Source organism: Salmo salar, chromosome 02 (assembly GCF_965601325.2).
Source record: "Salmo salar chromosome 02, fSalSal1, whole genome shotgun sequence".
NCBI lineage: Eukaryota > Metazoa > Chordata > Actinopteri > Salmoniformes > Salmonidae > Salmo > Salmo salar.
In genome coordinates, this window is record NC_138292.1 from 8,697,524 (window position 1) to 8,712,500 (window position 14,977).

The window sequence follows — 14,977 nt, forward strand, 5'->3', positions numbered from 1 at the left end:
AGAGAAAGGGTCTAGACTAGAGAGCGGGTCTAGACTAGAGAGCGGGTTTAGACTAGAGAGAGGATCTAGGCTAGAGAGGGTCTAGACTGGAGAGAAGGTCTAGACTACAGAGGGTCTAGACTACAGAGGGTCTAGACTAGAGAGACGGTCTAGACTAGAGAGAGGGCCTAGACTAGAGAGGGTCTAGACTAGAGAGGATCTAGACTATAGAGGGTCTAAACTAGAGAGAGGATCTATAGACTAAAGGGTCTAGACTAGAGAGGGTCTAGACTAGAGGGTCTAGACTAGAGAGGGTCTAGACTAGAGGGTCTAGACTAGAGAGCGGGTCTAGACTAGAGAGATGGTCTAGAGTAGAGAGGGTCTAGACTAGAGAGAGGGTCTAGAGTAGAGAGGGTCTAGACTAGAGAGAAGGTCTAGACTAGAGAGAGGGTCTAGACTAGAGAGAAGGTCTAGACTAGAGAGAGGGTCTAGACTAGAGAGGGTCTAGACCAGAGAGTATAATTTCTATGCCATCCATTCATCCACTTACAGCTGTGAGCAAACACAGGTGGCTCTCTCTCAGGCACACACACACACACACACACACACACACACACACACACACACACACACACACACACAAACAGTTCACCCACTGTCTGTAATATACACACAGCCTGCACCTCCAGGAATGACTCCAGCCGGGTTGCCGTGGAGACGGGTCACTGGGAGCTGGAATGTCTACTGTGGAGCCGTGACCCTGATTTATGAATTCATTTAACTCCAACATCCAACTACCACTGTCTGTCTGCCAAACAGAGCAGACCAGCATGGAGCCTGGAGCATAGCTGCCCTACAGTGGATCTGGGCTGGCACCCTATTCCCTGTACACTGCACCACTTTTGAACAGAGGGCCCATAGGGAATAGGATGCCATTTGGGATGCAGTCCCTGGTCTGCTGAGGCCCCGTCACGGCAACTAGCATTACCTCAGTCAACAACATTCATCAGGGTTTCCTCTCCCTCCCTCCCTCCCTCCCTCCCTCCCTCCCTCCCTCCCTCCCTCCCTCCCTCCCTCCCTCCCTCCCTCCGTCTCTCTCTCTCTCTCTCTCTCTCTCTCTCTCTCTCTTGCGCTCTCTGTCTCTCTCCCCTCTCTGACTCTGTCTCTCGCTCTCTCTCTCTCTTGCGCTCTCTGTCTCTCTCCCCTCTCTGACTCTGTCTCTCGCTCTCTCTCTCTCTTGCGCTCTCTCCCTCTGTCTCTCTCTCTCTCTCCCCTCTGACTCTGTCTCTCACGCTCTCTCTCTCTCTCTCCCCTCTCTCGCTCTCTCCTCTCTCTCTGTCTCTCCCCTCTCTCATTCTCTCCTCTCTCTCTCTCCCTTCTCACCCCCTCTCTCTCCCTCCTCGCCCTCTCTTCCTCCTCACCCTCTCTCTCTCTCTCTCTCTCTCTCTCTCTCTCTCTCTCTCTCTCTCTCTCTCTCTCTCACAGACAACAGACATCTGATGTGTTATAGGTTGTCTTGAAACAGTCCACTAAGTCTGTCATAGTGTCTCTTGGTGTGTGTCTGCCATAGTGGTCCAATACCTTCTTTAGGTAGATACACTACAACATGCTCAGACAGGAGCTTACTGTGTGTGTGTGTGTGTGTGTGGTGTGTGTGTGTGTGTGTGTGTGTGTGTGTGTGTGTGTGTGTGTGTGTGTGTGTGTGTGTGTGTGTGTGTGTGTGTGTGTGTGTGTGTGTGTGTGTGTGTGTGTGTGTGTGTGTGTGTTGATCATTCTTTGTCCTCTCTCACAGGTGTTTGCCTTTGACCACTGTTTCTGGTCCATGGATGAGTCCAACATGCCCAAGTATGCTGGTAAGTCCCAGACAACAGGCTCAGGCTTAGCTGACTGTTCTGTTCAGATTCACACAGCTACTATGCACCCCAAATGGCACCCTAATCCTTATATAGTGACCCCTATTGGCGCTGGTCAAAAGAAGTGCACTGTATAGGGAATAGGGTGCCATTTGGGATGCAACCACTGACTGTTGAGGTTGACAGAGATAATCTCTCTATCATCACTAAAGAACACTAAACACAGCTATCTCATCTCATCACTATTTAAAGCCTGCCAGGTGAGCTGAGTCTTGGAAAACAGGAAAGAGAGAGGTAGAGAAAAAGAGAGGGTGAGGGAGAGAGAGGGTGAGGAGGGAGCGAGAGAGGGTGAGGAGGGAGCAAGAGAGAGTGAGGAGGGAGAGAGAGGGGGTGAGGAGGGAGAGAGGGTGAGGAGGGAGAGAGAGGGGGTGAGAAGGGAGAGAGAGAGGGTGAGGAGGGAGGCAAGAGAGAGTGAGGAGGGAGAGAGAGGGGGTGAGAAGGGAGAGAGAGGGTGAGGAGGGAGAGAGGGTGAGGAGGGAGCGAGAGAGGGTGAGGAGGGAGAGAGAGGGGTGAGAAGGGAGAGAGAGGGTGAGGAGGGAGAGAGGGTGAGGAGGGAGCAAGAGAGAGTGAGGAGGGAGAGAGAGGGGGTGAGGAGGGAGAGAGGGTGAGGAGGGAGAGAGAGGGGGTGAGAAGGGAGAGAGAGAGGGTGAGGAGGGAGCAAGAGAGAGTGAGGAGGGAGAGAGAGGGGGTGAGAAGGGAGAGAGAGGGTGAGGAGGGAGAGAGGGTGAGGAGGGAGCGAGAGAGGGTGAGGAGGGAGAGAGAGGGGTGAGAAGGGAGAGAGAGGGTGAGGAGGGAGAGAGGGTGAGGAGGGAGCGAGAGAGGGTGAGGAGGGAGCAAGAGAGAGTGAGGAGGGAGAGAGAGGGGGTGAGAAGGGAGAGAGAGGGTGAGGAGGGAGAGAGGGTGAGGAGGGAGCGAGAGAGGGTGAGGAGGGAGCAAGAGAGAGTGAGGAGGGAGAGAGAGGGGGTGAGGAGGGAGAGAGGGTGAGGAGGGAGAGAGAGGGGGTGAGAAGGGAGAGAGAGAGGGTGAGGAGGGAGAGAGGGTGAGGAGGGAGCGAGAGAGGGTGAGGAGGGAGCAAGAGAGAGTGAGGAGGGAGAGAGAGGGGGTGAGGAGGGAGAGAGGGTGAGGAGGGAGAGAGAGGGGGTGAGAAGGGAGAGAGAGAGGGTGAGGAGGGAGAGAGGGTGAGGAGGAGCGAGAGAGGGTGAGGAGGGAGCAAGAGAGAGTGAGGAGGGAGAGAGAGGGGGTGAGGAGGGAGAGAGGGTGAGGAGGGAGAGAGAGGGGGTGAGAAGGGAGAGAGAGAGGGTGAGGAGGGAGAGAGGGTGAGGAGGGAGAGAGAGAGGGTGAGGAGGGAGAGAGAGAGGGTGAGGAGGGAGAGAGGGTGAGGAGGGAGGAGAGAGGGTGAGGAGGGAGAGAGGGGGGGTGAGAAGGGAGAGAGAGAGGGTGAGGAGGGAGAGAGGGTGAGGAGGGAGAGAGAGAGGGTGAGGAGGGAGAGAGGGTGAGGAGGGAGAGAGAGAAGGAAAAACCTACAGTACAGGGAAGTCCTGGTTTTACATAATGCAAAGTATGTTTTTACAAGCTGATTTGCATCTGAATAGAAAGGTTTATGGGACTGAGAAAAAGATGGTTGTGTATTTATTTATGTAAGGAGAGACAGAGGGAGATAGTGAGGGGGAATTATTTCTTGCTACTGACACAGAAAACATGTTAGTGGCACTAACTAGCTAAACTAGCTAAACATTAGTGGCACTAACTAGCTAAACATTACTGTCATTAACTAGCTAAACATGTTAGTGTCACTAACTAGCTAAACATTAGTGGCACTAACTAGCTAAACATGTTAGTGTAATTAACTAGATAAACATGTTAGTGTCATTAACTAGCTAAACATGTTAGTGGCACTAACTAGCTAAACTAGCTAAACATTAGTGGCACTAACTAGCTAAACATTACTGTCATTAACTAGCTAAACATGTTAGTGTCACTAACTAGCTAAACATTAGTGGCACTAACTAGCTAAACATGTTAGTGTAATTAACTAGCTAAACATGTTAGTGTCACTAACTAGATGAACATGTTAGTGTCATTAACTAGCTAAACATGTTAGTGTCACTAACTAGATAAACATGTTAGTGGCACTAACTAGCTAAACATTAGTGTCATTAACTAGCTAAACATTAGTGGCACTAACTAGCTAAACATTAGTGTCATTACCTAGCTAGACATGTTAGTGGCACTAACTAGCTAAACATGTTAGTGGCACTAACTAGCTAAACATTAGTGGCACTAACTAGCTAAACATTAGTGTCATTAACTAGCTAAACATTAGTGGCACTAACTAGCTAAACATGTTAGTGGCACTAACTAGCTAAATATTAGTGTCACTAACTAGCTAAACATTAGTGGCACTAACTAGCTAAACATTAGTGGCACTAACTAGCTAAACATTAGTGCCACTAACTAGCTAAACATGTTAGTGCCACTAACTAGCTAAACATTAGTGGCACTAACTAGCTAAACATGTTAGTGCCACTAACTAGCTAAACATTAGTGGCACTAACTAGCTAAACATTAGTGGCACTAACTAGCTAAACATGTTAGTGGCACTAACTATTTAAAATTTTGGGGATGTGTGTTCTTCATGTGTGTGTGTGTGTGTGTGTGTGTGTGTGTGTGTGTGTGTGTGTGTGTGTGTGTGTGTGTGTGTGTGGTGTGTGTGTGTGTGTGTGTGTGTGTGTGTGTGTGTGTGTTTCAGTGCGTGTGCTTCATCTTAAGCGACAGCAGGACAATCTGTTCAGTGGAGGGTTGCCTGAAGGGCCACAGCTTTATTTAGCTACTAAACAGCTGCTTCATTTATCAGGAGGAGCATGACAGTTCTCTCTCTCTATCTATCTCTCTGTCTCTCTGTCCCTCTCTCTCTCTCTGTCTCTGTCCCTCTCTCCCTCTCTCTGTCTGTCTGTCTGTCTGTCTGTCTGTCTGTCTGTCTGTCTGTCTGTCTGTCTGTCTGTCTGTCTGTCTGTCTGTCTGTCTGTCTGTCTATCTATCTCTCTGTCTCTCTCTCTCTCTGTCTCTGTCCCTCTCTCTCTCTCTCTCTCTCTCTCTGTCTATCTATCTATCTATCTATCTATCTATCTATCTATCTATCTATCTATCTATCTATCTATCTATCTATCTATCTATCTATCTATCTATCTATCTATCTATCTATCTATCTATCTATCTATCTATCTATCTATCTATCTATCTCCCTCTCTCTCTCTCTCTCTCTCTCTCTGTCTGTCTGTCTGTCTCTCTCTCTCTCTACACAGTGAGACTGTTTATTTGGCGCATTATAAAGGACTGTTTATGGTTTAATGGTTGCTCTGTATGTTTATTCTGCATGTTTTTTTATCCTTCTGGTCTCCATGGTGACTGTTGTTTGTTTTGAAGGTCAAGAGGTGGTGTTCCAGTGCCTTGGTGAGGGAATACTGGAAAACGCCTTTCAAGGATACAATGCCTGCATTTTCGCCTATGGACAAACAGGTAACTGAGAACGTCTAGTGAGTACACACCATGAATACACCAGTCTAGTGAGTACACACCATGAATATACCAGTCTAGTGAGTACACACCATGAATACACCAGTCTAGTGAGTACACACCATGAATATACCAGTCTAGTGAGTACACACCATGAATACACCAGTCTAGTGAGTACACACCATGAATATACCAGTCTAGTGAGTACACACCATGAATACACCAGTCTAGTGAGTACACACCATGAATACACCAGTCTAGTGAGTACACACCATGAATATACCAGTCTAGTGAGTACACACCATGAATACACCAGTCTAGTGAGTACACACCATGAATATACCAGTCTAGTGAGTACACACCATGAATACACCAGTCTAGTGAGTACACACCATGAATATACCAGTCTAGTGAGTACACACCATGAATACACCAGTCTAGTGAGTACACACCATGAATATACCAGTCTAGTGAGTACACACCATGAATACACCAGTCTAGTGAGTACACACCATGAATACACCAGTCTAGTGAGTACACACCATGAATATACCAGTCTAGTGAGTACACACCATGAATACACCAGTCTAGTGAGTACACACCACGAATACACCAGTCCAGTGAATACACACCATGAATACACCCGTCTAGTGAGTACACACCACGAATACACCAGTCTAGTGAGTACAGTAAGACCTATGAAGTAAGGCCTATGAAGTAAGACTTATGAAGTAAGACTGTTTATACTGAATTATTATGATGCAGGTCAGTAGGAAATATGTTAAAACAGGGCTGTGTTCAGAACAGCCTTAAGTAGCTCTGCAGGCATCATCATCTGCTTATGTCGTTCCATGCTAGGGGTGGAGAGGAGACAACATACGTCTGTATCCCTCTTCCCTGGCCCTGCAGATACAGCACACCTGCGTCCCAAATGCCACCTATATAGGGCACTACTTTTGACCAGGGCACATAGGGATATCCATAGGACTCTGGTCAAAAGTAGTGCACTATATAGTGAATAGGGTGGCATTTGAGACGCACTTTATGTATCCCTGCGTGGCCCTGCAGAGGCACAACAAGAACAGGAAGCTTCAGTGTTTCTGATCACGCTAACTCAAGCTGGCGAATCGCTCAGCCCCGTATCCTTCCTCCCCAACACTAAGGATTAGATCCTTGATCCTCACTTCCTGTCCTGAAGAACAACCTGGAGCGGAGTGACACACCTTGGAAACAAAGGCTTTGGAGATCACAGATAATATGGGATAGTCTGTATCTTCCCTGCTATCATAGGGTTATCATACACATTCTGAAAAGAGACATGTATACATGTATGGATACTTAGAAATGTGTTTGATTTGTTGTCTTCTATAAATCCACATTCATTTAGTAGTGCTGGTGTATTTGAGGGAAGAGTTATGTTTTATACATGCAGGGTTTCAGTTAGCCAGTAATTGACGGCTTTTGGCCGATGAAAAAAAATGAAAAGCGGATAAATAAAATAGTTGCCGGCCAAATTGACCGGGAGAAAAAACAATCGCATTGCAAAATAATGCTTTTTTATTAATTGATGGAAATACCAGTCGATGTTCAGTGCATTCAGAAAGTATTCAGACATCTTGACTTTTTACACATTTTGTTACGTTACAGCCTTATTCTAAAATGGATTAAATGAAACATTTTCCTCATAAATCTACACACAATACAATAATGACAAAGCGAAAACAGGTTTTAAGACAATTTTGCACGTTTATTACAGATAAAAAAACTGAAATACCTTATTTACATAAGTATTCAGACTCGAAATTGAGCTGAGATGTTTTTACAACTTGATTGGAGTCCACCTGTGGTAAATTCTATTGATTGGACATGATTTGGAAAGGCACACATCTGTCTATATAAGGTCCCACAGTTGACAGTGCATGTCAGAGGAGAAACCAAGCCATGAGGTCAAAGGAATTGTCCGTAGACCTCCGAGACAGGATTGTGTCGAGGCACAGATCTGGGGAAGGATACCAAAAAATGTCTGCAGCATTGAAGATCCCCCAAGAACACAGTGGCCTCCATCATTCTTAAATGGAAGTTTGGTACCACCAAGACTCCTAGAACTAGACGCCCAGCCAAACTGAGCAATCGGGGGAGAAGGGCCTTGGTCAGGGAGGTGACCAAGAACGCGATGGTCACTCTGACAGAGCTCATGACTGATTCAATTCTTACTGCAGGTAGAGTGGCCAAAAGGCACATGACAGCCCGTTTGAAGTTTTCCAAAAGGCACCTAAAGGACTCTCAGACTATTAGAGTCCTTTAGCAGGGACTGGGAGACTAGTCAGGATCGAAGGAAAGATGATCGGCGCAAAGTACAGAGAGATCCTTGATGAAAACCTGCTCCAGAGCGCTCATGACCTCAGACTGGGGCGAAGGTTCACCTTCCAACAGGACAATGACCCTAAGCATTCAGCCGAGACAACGCAGGAATGGCTTTGGAACAGGTCTCTGAATGTCCTTGAGTGGCCCAGCCAGAGCCCGGACTTGAAACCGATCTAACATCTCTGGAGAGACCTGAAAATAGCTGTGCAGCGACACTCCCCATCTTACCTGACAGAGCTTGAGAGGATCTGCAGAGAAGAATGGGAGAAACTCCCCAAATACAGGTGTGCCAGGCTTGTAGCGTCATACCCAAGAAGACTCGAGGCTGTAATCGCTGCCAAAGGTGCTTCAACAAAGTACTGAGTAAAGGGTCTGAATACTTATGTAAATGTAATATTTCAGTTTTTATCTTTAATACATTTGCAGAAATGTCTATAAACCTGTTTTTGCTTTGTTATTATGGGGTATTGTGTGTAGATTGATGAGGGGGAAAAAAACATTTAATCAATTTTAGAATAAGGCTGTAACATAACAAAAGTTGGAAAGGGGAAGGGGTCTGAATACTTTCTGAATGCATTGTAAAAACATTTGACTGTCATGCCTCTCGGTTTATATGTTAATTTGCATAATTTAGTGTAATTAAATTAGCGTGTGTATTTTGGTTAGTTGTCATGCATCTTCTTTATCTATACAACTATCACACGCACCACCCATCACTTTCATTCTTTGAAACCTGAATGTTTTACTTCGTATTATGAGGCTTGTCTTAACTTGCTTCAAATTAGCATACAGTCTTAGAAAAAAAAGGTGCTATGTAGAACCTAAAAGGGTTCTTTGGCTGTCCCCATAGGAGAACTATATTTGGTTCCAGGCAGAACCCTTTTGGGTTCCATGTATAAACCTTTGCATAGAGGGTTCTACATGGAACCAATAGGGGTTGACCATGAAACAAAAAAGGTTCTACCTGGAGCCAAAAAGGGTTCTCCTATAGGGATAGCCCAAGAACACTTTTGGAACCCTTTTTTCTAAGAGTGTGTAGGTCAAACCAGACCACAGAAACCTGGAGGCAATTAGTTTATAAAGACGACATAGGCGGCGCCTGAGTTTCATGTTTGGAGAAGATTCCAAATTGTCCTACCATTTCTACCAATCTGGGGGCCAGTAATGAGTTTCATGTTTGGAGAAGATTCCAAATTGTCCTACCATTTCTACCAATCTGGGGGCCAGTAATGAGTTTCATGTTTGGAGAAGATTCCAAATTGTCCTACCATTTCTACCAATCTGGGGGCCAGTAATGAGTTTCATGTTTGGAGAAGATTCCAAATTGTCCTACCATTTCTACCAATCTGGGGGCCAGTAATGAGTTTCATGTTTGGAGAAGATTCCAAATTGTCCTACCATTTCTACCAATCTGGGGGCCAGTAATGAGTTTCATGTTTGGAGAAGATTCCAAATTGTCCTACCATTTCTACCAATCTGGGGGCCAGTAATGAGTTTCATGTTTGGAGAAGATTCCAAATTGTCCTACCATTTCTACCAATCTGGGGGCCAGTAATGAGTTTCATGTTTGGAGAAGATTCCAAATTGTCCTACCATTTCTACCAATCTGGGGGCCAGTAATGAGTTTCATGTCTGGAGAAGATTCCAAATTGTCCTACCATTTCTACCAATCTGGGGGCCAGTAATGAGTTTCATGTCTGGAGAAGATTCCAAATTGTCCTACCATTTCTACCAATCTGCAGGCCAGTAATGAGTTTCATGTCTGGAGAAGATTCCAAATTGTCCTACCATTTCTACCAATCTGGGGGCCAGTAATGAGTTTCATGTCTGGAGAAGATTCCAAATTGTCCTACCATTTCTACCAATCTGCAGGCCAGTAATGAGTTTCATGTCTGGAGAAGATTCCAAATTGTCCTACCATTTCTACCAATCTGGGGGCCAGTAATGAGTTTCATGTTTGGAGAAGATTCCAAATTGTCCTACCATTTCTACCAATCTGGGGGCCAGTAATGAGTTTCATGTTTGGAGAAGATTCCAAATTGTCCTACCATTTCTACCAATCTGGGGGCCAGTAATGAGTTTCATGTCTGGAGAAGATTCCAAATTGTCCTACCATTTCTACCAATCTGGGGGCCAGTAATGAGTTTCATGTCTGGAGAAGATTCCAAATTGTCCTACCATTTCTACCAATCTGCAGGCCAGTAATGAGTTTCATGTCTGGAGAAGATTCCAAATTGTCCTACCATTTCTACCAATCTGCAGGCCAGTAATGAGTTTCATATGCACATTTTTCGTGGAACAGTTTCATTTCAATAATAACGTTTTAGTTTAGCAAAATCGTTGTCACATGGTTAAACATAATAAGACTTCAATTTATACACATTAAATCTAAAAGTTAAAATTCAACCAATGTGAGAGCACAAGCCTCTGCCATATGGACACATTGATTCACCGTAATCAACTGGCAGCTAAAGAAATGAGAACATGGAACTCAGAGATCGCCCAGGCCAATGCAGCAGTAGGCCTAGAACTTCCATTGTCAACTAAGTAAAAATACATCAAGCCGACAAATAAGTAGAAAATATCTTGATGAAAATCTCTACTCAGCCTGTCTGCCTCCCTTTTTATCTGTCTTGACTTGAGCTATACTGTAGCTAGTGAAGTACAACTTTGTATCAAATCAATCTACTGGGTCTGGCTGAAAGCTGTTGCTAGCGAACTTACAACGTTGTATCAACTAGCCTATTCCGGGCCCTGCACCAGTGAGCTCAGAACAGACATCTGTTTTTGCACAAGGGAAAAGTATTTTAGGATGTTTCTACTGGATATATGGGATCATCGGATAATGATATTTTGGTCTTTCACACCGAGGCTTGGTGATTGTGGAGGGGGAGATTGTTGGAAAGATTGTTCAAATACTGTGAGGAACGATTATCATTTGCAAAAAACAGACACATTTATTGAAAATGAAATACAAAAATATCTAATTTACATACGTATTCACACCCCTGAGTCAATACATGTTAGAATAAGCTTTGGCAGTGATTACAGCAGTGAGTCTTTCTGGGTAAGTCTCTAAGAGCTTTTCATACCTGGATTGTACAATATTTGCACATTATTCTTTATCTGTAACGGTCGTCGTACGTAGTGGACCAAGGCGCAGCGGTTGAGTGCTCATAATGACTTTTATTGAACACAAACAAACAAAACAAGAAAACGATCGAACGAACAGGATTGCAGGCTAAAACACACAGCTATGCAACCACAACTTCCCACAAAGGGACAGGTGAAACAGGGCTACCTAAGTATGACTCTCAATCAGCAACAACGATGTACAGCTGTTCCTGATTGAGAGCCATACCAGGCCAACACAAAGAAATACACAACATAGAAAACCATGGAAATACAAAACAAGAACATTACCCAAAAACCCCGGAACACATAAATCAAACACTCCTCTTACATAAATACATATCCCATAAAACCCCGAACCACATAAAACAAATACCCCCTGCCACGTCCTGACCAAACTACAATAACCAATAACCCCTTATACTGGTCAGGACGTGACATTATCAAATTATTCAAGCTCTGTCAAGTTGGTTGTTGATCACTGCTAGACAGCTATTTTCAAGTCTTGCCATAGATTTTCAAGCCGATTTAAGTCAAAACTGTAACTAGGCCACTCAGGAACATTCCATGTTGTCTTGGTAACAACTCCAGTGTAGATTTGCCTTATGTTTTACGTTATTGTCCTGCTGAAAGGTAAATTTGTCTCCCAGTGTCTGTTGGAAAGCAGACTGAACCAGGTTTCCCTCTAGGATTATGCCTGTGCTTAGCTCTATTCCATTTATTTTTATCCTAAAAAACTCCCTAGCACCTTGCCAATGACAAGCATACCCATAACATGATGCAGCCACCACCATGCTTGAAAATATGTGGTGGTACTCTGTGATGTGTTGTATTGGATTTGCCATTACGCTTTGTATTCAGCCATTAAACTCTATAACTGTTTTAAAGTCACCATTGGCCTCATGGGGTAATCCCTGAGCTCTTTCCTTCCTCTCCGGCGGCTGAGTTAGGAAGGACACCTGTGGCCAGCAGCATACCACCCTGCATCCCACTGCTGGCTTGCCTCTGATGCTAAGCAGGGTCCCTGGATGGTAGACCAGATGCTGCTGGAAGTGGTATTGGAGGGCCAGTAGGAGTCACTCTTTCCTCTGGTCTAAAATAATATCCCAGGGCAGTGATTGGGGACATGTGCTGTCTTTCGGGTGGGATGTTAAACAGGTGTCCTGACTCTCTGTGGTCACTAAAGATCCCATGGCACTTATTGTTAGAGTAGGGGTGTTAACCCTGGTGTCCTGGCTAAATTCCCAATCTGGCCCTCATACCATCACAGTCACCTAATCATCCCCAGCTTCCAATTGGCTCATTACTCCTGAATTTATTTAGGGTTGCCATAACAAAGGGGTTGAATATTTATTGACTCAAGACAGTTCAGATTTAAATTTTGTATTAATTTGTTAACATTTCTAAAAACATAATTCCACTTTGACATTATGAGGTATTGTGTGTAGGCCAGTGACACACAATCAAAATGTAATCAATTTTAAATTCATGCTGCAACATAACAACATTTCTGAAGGCACTGTACAAGCTTGTGATTTGAAACAATCCACAGTAATTTTTTAAAAGAAGGTTATGATCCTCGATTCCTCTGTGTCGAAGTCATGCTCTCTGGTGAAGTATTTTAAATCATTTTCTTTCTTTCTCTATAGACAGGAGTAATTATAGAATTCTGACAAATGTATTTCAATTTACTTTAGGGGAAGCTATTGGACACGCCGCCTTTGAAATACTTCCTCGTATGCCATTTCTCTACTACCACTGGGGTTAACACCCTTACTCTTACGATAAGTGCCATAGTCTACTACCATTTCTCTATATCAACTTTCTTTTGTTGTCAAGAAGCCAAAGGCATAATCGTAGTCATATTAGCAACTCATAGTTGTTGCATCTTTAGATCTCACCTTTTTCTAATGGTGATTTTAATCTCTGTCACATATGAACTGCTTTCATCAGGTGTGCCGTTTAGAATGGGGTTTTCCCCTCAAATCGCATTTTGGCAAATGTTTAAAAAGGACGTTTTATTGGCTGGTTCACTACCGGAGCTCTCTTAAGAGGCATTACCATCATCTACATGTGGTTTCTGTCATTCTGAGCACCGTGGGTGGTCGCCCCCAATGCATATGGGTCCGGTAAAAATCTTTCTGGTCACGTTTTCCTAACATAAACCCTGCTGTAGTTCTAAACTGTCTGACTCTGGACCAAAGAGTTGCCAGATTCCCTGTAGAATACCTGAACAAACACATTTACAGACATGTTTTCAACACACCTGCAGTGAGCACATCAGATAGTTGCCGTAGAAACCCCCCAGACTTTGTTGTGGGTTCAGATAAGTGCTGGTCCCTCTCTCTATGATCTCTATACTACTCTTATTTACTAAACAACATTATTTCATTTACCAGTTTCTATTCTCTGCTGTTTAATCTCTGCTGTTGTCCCTTCCTGTCTCTCCCTGTAGGTTCTGGTGTCTAGTCTGTAGAGCCGCTGTGTAAAGGACTGTTGAAGTCTATATGTGTAGCTAAAGGCTCTGCTATGCTGTTGTCTCTGTCCCTTCCTGTCCTCTCTGCAGGGTCAGGGAAGTCCTTCTCCATGATGGGGAATAAGAAGGCTCCAGGGCTGATCCCCAGGCTGTGCTGCTCCCTGTTTGAGAGGATCGGCCGGGAGGACAGCCAGGTTCTCTCCTTCAAGGTGGAGGTCTCCTACATGGAGATATACAACGAGAAGGTCCGTGACCTGCTGGACCCTAAAGGGTGAGTTTAGACCGACGGACGAATGGACACATACAGACACACACATGCACGGATATGCACACACATGGACTGATGTGCAGATGGATGTACGTACACACGCACACACACACACACACACACACACACACACACACACACACACACACACACACACACACACAACACACACACACACACACACACACACACACACACACACACACACACACTCTCTCTCTAACTTGACCAGTGTCTTTGCTTTGGAGTAGCCTATCTCATGGACTATCAAACCTTGAGGTAAAGAGTGTCCTTACCTGACCTGAGCAGTGTTTTCCACTAGCACCAGCTGTCAGCTATACAGCTGGTTACACACTCATTTTCAGCTGGCTACTTTTCCCACTTCAATGAACTAGGCACATTATTTACATTTCACAAGCCAGAAGAACAGTCAGCCGAGCCCTCTCAGCTAGAATGAACAATATGCATCTTCTAGCAATCTATTGATAGGACAGCCACCTGTCAGTCACAAAGTGAGCTATGGCAGGGGAACACTGCTGATTTGACAGTCTGCTGTCTGTCCCGCCTCCCGGTTCCTGGGTGGGTGTGTTTTGTACACTGTGGTTGCAGTCAAATGTCTTTCTACAGAGGGAGAGAGCATGATGCTCCTTCATCATCTATGTGAGTCAATTTGCACGTCCAATATAATGTGGTAAGGATGACTCAAAAACCACTTATTGTTTTCTGACACATTGATTTCTTTATTATATTCGGCGTTTCACATGCAGCCACGAAGTACTGGTGCATGGGCTTACTGTACGGTGACGACCAGCAAGCTTGATTGGTTTATAAATGGTGTGGAACTGGCTGAATAAAGTTGATCTCATATATCCTCGCCCTTCATAAATCACACAGCGTAGTTATACAGTATGTCCAGGATATCGCATCGGGACTAGTAAACTAAAGATTTTCCATATGAAGTCCATCTGGACTTGCCAGACAGTGACGTTAAAGTGAGTGACTCGTCAGTAGCCAACCAAATCGCATCGGTAAGAGAGCAGTTCATTTGGCTTCCTAATTTGCATACCGGTAGATTTTTTGGTGATCATATGCAGATAAATGATGAAAACATTGGATAAAGATGGTGAATCCTCCTCACTGCAGCAACAATAGGTAGGCTAGTGGGGAGATATCCCACGTCTAGCACCTGCATCAATCTTCAATCATACCTGTATTGCAGATTGTCTGGAAAATGCCTCTTTAAAGGAAGTGTGAAGTCTGTGGAAGTCAGCAGACTTAATAATATTCATTAAAGATAGACAGTTGATAAAATGCCTCTTTAAAGGAAGTGTG

The 14,977-nt window shown here is 44.7% G+C and overlaps 1 protein-coding gene across 1 annotated transcript in view; it reads left to right on the top strand.

Moving 5' to 3' along the window:
* Window positions 1-14,977, top strand: part of LOC106596042 (kinesin-like protein KIF13A) — a 294,942-nt gene that overhangs the window by 98,422 nt on the left and 181,543 nt on the right. Inside the window, exons 4-6 of the mRNA XM_082959594.1 lie at window positions 1,772-1,832; window positions 5,316-5,408; window positions 13,468-13,648. Coding sequence (XP_082815720.1) covers window positions 1,772-1,832; window positions 5,316-5,408; window positions 13,468-13,648 — 335 coding nt within the window. The remainder of the gene's footprint in view (window positions 1-1,771; window positions 1,833-5,315; window positions 5,409-13,467; window positions 13,649-14,977) is intronic.